Source organism: Centruroides sculpturatus, unplaced genomic scaffold (genome assembly GCF_000671375.1).
Source record: "Centruroides sculpturatus isolate CEXI.00-Female unplaced genomic scaffold, Cexi_2.0 scaffold241, whole genome shotgun sequence".
NCBI classification, from domain to species: Eukaryota; Metazoa; Arthropoda; class Arachnida; order Scorpiones; family Buthidae; genus Centruroides; species Centruroides sculpturatus.
This window is the reverse complement of record NW_019384409.1, coordinates 101,280-111,022: the sequence shown is the minus strand read 5'-3', so window position 1 is coordinate 111,022 and position 9,743 is coordinate 101,280. Positions and strand designations below refer to the sequence as shown.

Here is a 9,743-nt window from a genome sequence, read left to right as displayed (position 1 = left end):
TATATTACATTGTCTGTCTATTTAAGTTTGTTTAATCAATAAATATAGTACTTACCGTAAAGAATTCTCTTATAGTTCAAATTAAATAGTAATTAGTTTTTTTCAACCATAAATAAACTAAATATAATGAACTCTTTTTTTGACTGATTTGAAGATGAGTCCATCTGCTTGTTTTTTGGAACACAAGAGTTTGAGTTTTTTTTTGGATGAAACGTTGTTTTTTTTTAGTTCTTCTGTTAGTTTAATGTATTTCTTTTGTAACTGTTTTTGTTTTGTAAAAATAAAGCATGTTTTCATCCTGGAAACTTTCTGTGTAGTGCTTTGAAGTTGGACATTACACTACCTACAGTAGTTTACAGTACTTGTTAATTTTACTGTTTCCCTTGTTTTCAAAAATCCTCAAATAGCATACACTACTGCTATTCAAGGACAGTTTTTATTTCAAGCTTTAAAGACCAGATGAAATTACTATTAATAAGAAATTATTATTCTAATAAAACAGATACTATCTACTTATGAAAATATAAATATACAAGTTAAAACACCAGCATCTTTTATGGTTGATGAGATAAACAGTTATCTCCAATAAGTGTGAACATACAAAAACTATACTTAACCCTTGATTTACATAGTAGTTGGAATTGCATAATTTTGATTTAACATAGCATTTTAAAATATTTTTTAAAATCCAGTATTTTATTTTCAAATTAAGTATTTTCATGAATAAAATTAATGTTTAGACCTCTGCTAACTATTAATACATATATATAAACATGATATTGAATTAAGAAACTTACAAAAATTAAATAAAAATATAACTTTGATAACAGATTTTATTAAGACTATCAACATCATCAGTAAACTAATAAAAAAAAAACTGGGATCAAAGAAGCTTGTAACATATATGATGTAAGAATTTCAGTTAAAAAGAACAAGGAAAATTCTTTATTAACAAGTGAAGAAGATACGGAATAAAATTACATTTTTATTCATTTTAATAAAAAAAGAAAAAATGGAACCTTGGAACTCAATCTCCCATTTCTCATAAATATTAGTCATAATCTACATGATTTCAATTTTACACAGAATGTAAAATTAGGTTGTATGTAGATGCATGCATATTTACATGTATGAAAAGAACTTCAAAATGGGACTTTTCCAGTTTTAAAAATTGACAGCATGTTTTGCAAGAATTGCTAATTGAGGGATTCCTTTTCTAATTGTGCCAAAATTAACTAAATAAAAAAATTGTTAGTAAAATTCTTGTCTAATTACACTTATATTATTAAAAGTAAAATTGTATGTGCACATTTGAACAGATATATTCACTATTTAAAAAGAATCCTGCATTCTATTCTGTGCTATCAATTTTGTAAATTGATTCAATAAGATTAAAAGATAAAATTTAAGTGGAAATCTGACCAGAAACCTAATATCTGTATGGTTAAAATCCTTAAAAAGTTTATTGAAATGTATTCTTTAATTTTCATTGATAAAAATTATAACTGTTTCAAATATATTATTATTTTAGAAACTATTTACTAAATATGAACATAAAAATAATTTAGACTAGTTTTTACTTACTTGTGAACGAGAATGTGAGATATGCATTCTAGTCAAGTTACGGCCATCACTAAAAGAAGATGCATCAGAATGACATCCAAGATAAGCTCCATAGTCGTCACCAAACTCAATCAGCTTTCTCACTTCCTCATCATTCAATGCTTGTTCTGAATAAGGCTCACTAAAATAAGGGGGATCCTGTTAAAATAAATTAAATTTTGTTAAAAATTATTGTAATCATTTTCATTTTATTAATAAATAAATGTGGAATATAACAACATAATTTAACTTCAATGTAAAGCATTTTAAAATGTTAACTTCTAAACTTTTCTTTACAACTTATGATTACAACAATTTTCACAAAACAGCAAATTTTTATAATTATATTAATTTTAACCTGTCAAGAATATAGTTTGGTGGTTTGATTGTGACTTTATTACAGTATTAAAATTAAAAAATTGATTGATTTTCCATTTTGATGATGCTATTTTATATTAAATAATTTTATTTTATTTATAAATACTTAAAATGGTTTAAAAAAAAATCTTATAATTTTTCTGGTAAGAAATCAACATTTCTTTAAAATGTAATCTTAATAAAAATATACCAATATCTAAGCTAAATGTATAACGAGCAATTATTTATTATGATAATAGCGAGGTTGTGTCCAAAGTTTTCAACACAAAAACATGAACATCGGACATTCAGAGCTGCCTTCCGGTAAGCCTAGAAGTTTGACAATGGCATTTGGAACATTGGAATGTCAGTGGAATTGTGCTCAATGTTCCAAATGCCATTGTCACACTTCTAGGCTTACAGGAAGGTGGCTCTGAATGTCCGATGTTCATGTTTTGTGTTGAAAACTTCGGCCACAACCTCGCTATTGTCACAATGCTGGGCTGCAATTTTTTTATCAATTTAATTTAAGATATATGCTCTCCACCTCAAATTAGTAGCAGCTTGCCCCTGTACATCATACTTTTCTTTAACAATAGAGTTGTACTGATCATCTGTTAACTGCTTTCAATAGAAAAGCATTTTAAATCAAAATAACTTGACTTCCAGTTTGCATCAGAAGTTTGTATATAGTTAATGAAGGATTTTGACACTAAAGTTTCCATATCTGGTCTTGGATTTCACCTATCTAATACCATTCTTGAGATTAGGGAAAAACAGTGGGTATAGGTCTACAATTTTTTCAAATTGCAGCCCAATTGCATGTTATTTCTATTGAGAATTGCTAATCAAAACATAAATGCTTTTATATTGATAAATATATATTGACACATGAATTTACTTTCATAATCTCTTAAACTGCATCTAAAATTAGATTAAAATTACACATGAAAAAAATGGGACATCCTTTAAATAAAATTTTAAATTTTACTTGGGGGATATGAAAGCACATTTTAAAAATCAAGGAACATGAGCAGCAAAAAGTTTTTAGAACCAGTGATGTGAACTACAGTATATAATTTATAAATGTTGAACTTCTTGAATATTATGTTTTGCTATTATATACAATCTTCACGAAACTACTGGTATAAAGAATAAAATATGTAATTACCGACAACCAGCATGAATTAGATTTAATTAAACGAAAAACAAATGTTTTCCTCCATTTTTAATGGTCATCAGGTTTAGAATGTCGTAAAAATATGCACATGCTCAATGTTGCATTTAACAAGGTTCTTCAAACTGGGTAACAATTTTTTAAAAGTATCTAGTTTATACACACTATAAAATCCANCGTTGTTTTTTTTTAGTTCTTCTGTTAGTTTAATGTATTTCTTTTGTAACTGTTTTTGTTTTGTAAAAATAAAGCATGTTTTCATCCTGGAAACTTTCTGTGTAGTGCTTTGAAGTTGGACATTACACTACCTACAGTAGTTTACAGTACTTGTTAATTTTACTGTTTCCCTTGTTTTCAAAAATCCTCAAATAGCATACACTACTGCTATTCAAGGACAGTTTTTATTTCAAGCTTTAAAGACCAGATGAAATTACTATTAATAAGAAATTATTATTCTAATAAAACAGATACTATCTACTTATGAAAATATAAATATACAAGTTAAAACACCAGCATCTTTTATGGTTGATGAGATAAACAGTTATCTCCAATAAGTGTGAACATACAAAAACTATACTTAACCCTTGATTTACATAGTAGTTGGAATTGCATAATTTTGATTTAACATAGCATTTTAAAATATTTTTTAAAATCCAGTATTTTATTTTCAAATTAAGTATTTTCATGAATAAAATTAATGTTTAGACCTCTGCTAACTATTAATACATATATATAAACATGATATTGAATTAAGAAACTTACAAAAATTAAATAAAAATATAACTTTGATAACAGATTTTATTAAGACTATCAACATCATCAGTAAACTAATAAAAAAAAAACTGGGATCAAAGAAGCTTGTAACATATATGATGTAAGAATTTCAGTTAAAAAGAACAAGGAAAATTCTTTATTAACAAGTGAAGAAGATACGGAATAAAATTACATTTTTATTCATTTTAATAAAAAAAGAAAAAATGGAACCTTGGAACTCAATCTCCCATTTCTCATAAATATTAGTCATAATCTACATGATTTCAATTTTACACAGAATGTAAAATTAGGTTGTATGTAGATGCATGCATATTTACATGTATGAAAAGAACTTCAAAATGGGACTTTTCCAGTTTTAAAAATTGACAGCATGTTTTGCAAGAATTGCTAATTGAGGGATTCCTTTTCTAATTGTGCCAAAATTAACTAAATAAAAAAATTGTTAGTAAAATTCTTGTCTAATTACACTTATATTATTAAAAGTAAAATTGTATGTGCACATTTGAACAGATATATTCACTATTTAAAAAGAATCCTGCATTCTATTCTGTGCTATCAATTTTGTAAATTGATTCAATAAGATTAAAAGATAAAATTTAAGTGGAAATCTGACCAGAAACCTAATATCTGTATGGTTAAAATCCTTAAAAAGTTTATTGAAATGTATTCTTTAATTTTCATTGATAAAAATTATAACTGTTTCAAATATATTATTATTTTAGAAACTATTTACTAAATATGAACATAAAAATAATTTAGACTAGTTTTTACTTACTTGTGAACGAGAATGTGAGATATGCATTCTAGTCAAGTTACGGCCATCACTAAAAGAAGATGCATCAGAATGACATCCAAGATAAGCTCCATAGTCGTCACCAAACTCAATCAGCTTTCTCACTTCCTCATCATTCAATGCTTGTTCTGAATAAGGCTCACTAAAATAAGGGGGATCCTGTTAAAATAAATTAAATTTTGTTAAAAATTATTGTAATCATTTTCATTTTATTAATAAATAAATGTGGAATATAACAACATAATTTAACTTCAATGTAAAGCATTTTAAAATGTTAATTTCTAAACTTTTCTTTACAACTTATGATTACAACAATTTTCACAAAACAGCAAATTTTTATAATTATATTAATTTTAACCTGTCAAGAATATAGTTTGGTGGTTTGATTGTGACTTTATTACAGTATTAAAATTAAAAAATTGATTGATTTTCCATTTTGATGATGCTATTTTATATTAAATAATTTTATTTTATTTATAAATACTTAAAATGGTTTAAAAAAAAATCTTATAATTTTTCTGGTAAGAAATCAACATTTCTTTAAAATGTGATCTTAATAAAAATATACCAATATCTAAGCTAAATGTATAACGAGCAATTATTTATTATGATAATAGCGAGGTTGTGTCCAAAGTTTTCAACACAAAAACATGAACATCGGACATTCAGAGCTGCCTTCCGGTAAGCCTAGAAGTTTGACAATGGCATTTGGAACATTGGAATGTCAGTGGAATTGTGCTCAATGTTCCAAATGCCATTGTCACACTTCTAGGCTTACAGGAAGGTGGCTCTGAATGTCCGATGTTCATGTTTTGTGTTGAAAACTTCGGCCACAACCTCGCTATTGTCACAATGCTGGGCTGCAATTTTTTTATCAATTTAATTTAAGATATATGCTCTCCACCTCAAATTAGTAGCAGCTTGCCCCTGTACATCATACTTTTCTTTAACAATAGAGTTGTACTGATCATCTGTTAACTGCTTTCAAGGGAAAAGCATTTTAAATCAAAATAACTTGACTTCCAGTTTGCATCAGAAGTTTGTATATAGTTAATGAAGGATTTTGACACTAAAGTTTCCATATCTGGTCTTGGATTTCACCTATCTAATACCATTCTTGAGATTAGGGAAAAACAGTGGGTATAGGTCTACAATTTTTTCAAATTGCAGCCCAATTACATGTTATTTCTATTCAGAATTGCTAATCCAAACATAAATGCTTTTATATTGATAAATATATATTGACACATGAATTTTCTTTCATAATCTCTTAAACTGCATCTAAAATTAGATTAAAATTACACATGAAAAAATGGGACATTCTTTAAATAAAATTTTTAATTTTACTTGGGGGATATGAAAGCACATTTTAAAAATCAAGGAGCATGAGCAGCAAAAAGTTTTTAGAACCAGTGATGTGAACTACAGTATATAATTTATAAATGTTGAACTTCTTGAATATTATGTTTTGCTATTATATACAATCTTCACGAAACTACTGGTATAAAGAATAAATTATGTAATTACCGACAACCAGCATGAATTAGATTTAATTAAATGAAAAACAAATGTTTTCCTCCATTTTTAATGGTCATCAGGTTTAGAATGTCGTAAAAATATGCACATGCTCAATGTTGCATTTAACAAGGTTCTTCAAACTGGATAACAATTTTTTAAAAGTATCTAGTTTATACACAATATAAAATCCAAACTTAATTCAAGACCTATTGTAAGTCAAAGCATACCCTCCACGCAGTTGCTAGTGAGTCCATTTCCTTAAAATTAATCGTAGTCTCTCTTTTAAATGCTTTGAATATTTCTAGTCTTTCTAGATATTTCAGGTTGGCTCTATCCTGGTAGTACTGTACATGATCATAGGGTGAACTGTCCATTGAATATATTGGAGCTACTTCTTGTGGTCTAAAAATGAAAATCAAGGAGCATAAATACACAATTTAAAAGGGTCTTTCCACTATCATGTTAGTTTCTTTTGCTATTTATAACTATGTGTAAGTTAAATTTGAGGATGCCCATTTACTATAATGCAGTGATGACCCACCAACCTGAAATATCTTGAAAGACTAGAAATATTCAAAGCATTTAAAAAGAGGGACGGTGATTAATTTTAAGAAAATGGACTCATTAGCAACTGCATGGAGAGTGTGCTTTACCTTACAACAGGTCTTGAATTAAGTTTGGATTTTATATTTTGTGTAAACTAGATATTTTTAAAAAATTGTTATCCAATTTGAAGAACGTTGTTAAATGCAACATTGAGCATGTGCATATTTTTATGACGTTCAAAACTTTTACATTTTTGTTCTTTTTAACACATGCATTCTATTAGTTCTATACCTGATGATGACCATTAAAAATGAAGGAAAATGTTTATTTTTTGTGCTTTAATTAAATCTAATTCATGCTGGTTGTTGGTAATTACATATTTTTTTGCTATTATATACTGCATATATAGTTACATATGTTTTAATGACAATTTATTTTTTAAATATTCTAAATTAAAAAAGGTAAAATATGTTATCTTTCTTTCTTAAAAAGAATTCAAAAAGTTCTTAGAATAAAATAGAAAAGTGATTTATATGTTTCTGAAATTTTTATTTTTCAATATATTCTTCCCTTAATATCAATAGATTTTTCCAACATCAATAGATTACTCCAAGCCATTATGTCATCCCTGAATTGTGATTCTGAAAGCTCAAAGTAACTGTCTACTACTGCTATCACTTTTCAATTGATAAAAAAATTTTTTCCAGTAATGAATTTTTTCAGGTTTGGAAACAAACAGGAATAGAATGAAGCTAAATCAGACAAATACAGCACATGTGGCAGCAAATTGTACTTCAATTCATTGATTTTTTTTTATCATAAAGACACTTCTGTAAGCAAGTGCATTGTCTTGGTGAATGATGTTCTTTGCCTGCTCTTTTCTCTAAATATTTTTGTCTAATTAATCTGAAAGATGATCATAGTATTCTCCCATTGTTGTTTTACCCTTTTAATGATAGTCTGTTATTGTAACTCCTTTAGCATCTTAGAAAATCATTGCCTGCAAATGCATCTTTGCCTTCTTTGGTGCTAAGCATCCAGGTTCTATTTATTGCTTTGATTGCTCTTGTATCTGGTGTGTAGTGATGAACCCAATTCTCATCTGTGGTAACAAATCTAGGCACAAAACTAGTTTTCTTTTTCTTGAAAATGGTTCAGACACTTCAGAAATTGAAGTACGAATGCATTTTCTTCAATTGTTAACAAATGTGACACTCATCTTATTTTGTTTTGTTTTTATGTGTTTTAGTATGTCTTATATGTTTTTATATTTTAATTCTTCAGTCAAAATATGAAATACTGATGCATCTGAGATGTTTACAGTTTTAGTGATGTCAAATATCTTTAATTGCTGATCTTGCAAAAATCACATAGATTTGTTAATGACTCCACTGTAAGGATCATCAAAAAGATCCACCAGCACGAATTTAATAAATTCTATTTTATTTAAATTTTGCTCTATGTAACAATCCATAACCTGAAGACAATTAAAAATGTTTGTTCTTATAATAAATTGATTTATTTTAACTGGATTACAGGTGTTAGTTGTTTTTAATGAAAGAATCATCTTTATGACTTCCACTACCATGTTTAAATTCAATAGTCAACTTGAAGACTATTGAAAATGAAGGAGAAGAGTCCAATAAAGTATTTTTTTCATATCTGTATATTGCCATTAAATTTTTATTTAACAAAATATTTAATAAGTACACAAAATTCAATGTTTTTTATTTTGTAAAAAACACAGAACACATCTTATTTAAACAGAAAAGTAATTGGAAGAATGACTTCAAATTTTACACATGATCATGTGACAAATGAAATATTCTATTGCACTAAAACTTTCAGTTATACTACCATCATCTATACCAGCGTTTCTCAAAGTGGGCGATAACGCCCCCTTGTGGGCGCTGGAGGCTTTCAGGGGGGCAGTAGAAGGCTCAAAGAGAATTGGGGGGCGTTAAGAAAATATAGAGGGGCGACGGCAGACAAATTCTATATATAAAAATTCGACGGAATATATATAAAATGTNAAGAGTCCAATAAAGTATTTTTTTCATATCTGTATATTGCCATTAAATTTTTATTTAACAAAATATTTAATAAGTACACAAAATTCAATGTTTTTTATTTTGTAAAAAACACAGAACACATCTTATTTAAACAGAAAAGTAATTGGAAGAATGACTTCAAATTTTACACATGATCATGTGACAGATGAAATATTCTATTGCACTAAAACTTTCAGTTATACTGCCATCATCTATACTTCATTCTGAGAACTTTTTAAATGACTCTTGTAAGTTAAATTATTATAAAATAACATTGAGGAAAAAATCATCATCATCAATATATAAATCTATATTTTACATCATCTGTTTAAAAAATTATTTCATCAAACCTTCATTGTAAGCTTTTAATATGACCATAAATTAATTATAAATCTTTATTTTTGGTAAATTATTAAAATACATAAAGATTACAACAGTATTTAAACCTTCTAAAACCAAAGCTGTTACTTATAACAGAAAATTGTATCATACATGTTCAACATTCTTCTTTTCAACAATTTTAGTTTAAAAAAGATGATTTTTAATTCCTCTGTTTTATAAGTGAACTATTTTAGTGTTCCTATTTTGGTGGATATTATTCAAGCATTTCTTAAATGATTCATCTAATTTATTTTTATTAGTAAAAATTCTTGAATAATGAATAATTGCAAAATAGTTTTAATTATAATGTAATATATTTGAACTTTAATAGCCATTCTCAAAAACTATAAAAGTTTTACTATTAAGCATAAACAAGATTTAATTCTTCAAATAAAAAAATTAAAGAAAAACTAAATTTACTAACAGTAATAGAAGTATTATCTTAATTATTTTTATAACTTAACATAGTACCAGTATTTCAAATTAATAAAATTATATTACTTTTAAATGCCTGTTATGAGAATTTCAAATCTACATTTGAACA

At 26.8% G+C, this 9,743-nt stretch overlaps 1 protein-coding gene across 1 annotated transcript in view; it reads right to left on the bottom strand.

Annotated features, from left to right (window-relative positions):
- LOC111618986 overlaps positions 1-9,743 on the bottom strand; it is a 140,704-nt gene that overhangs the window by 31,878 nt on the left and 99,083 nt on the right. The window contains exons 14-15 of the mRNA XM_023360615.1: positions 4,672-4,862; positions 1,585-1,744 (exon numbers count right to left, since the gene is read on the bottom strand). Coding sequence (XP_023216383.1) covers positions 1,585-1,744; positions 4,672-4,862 — 351 coding nt within the window. The remainder of the gene's footprint in view (positions 1-1,584; positions 1,745-4,671; positions 4,863-9,743) is intronic.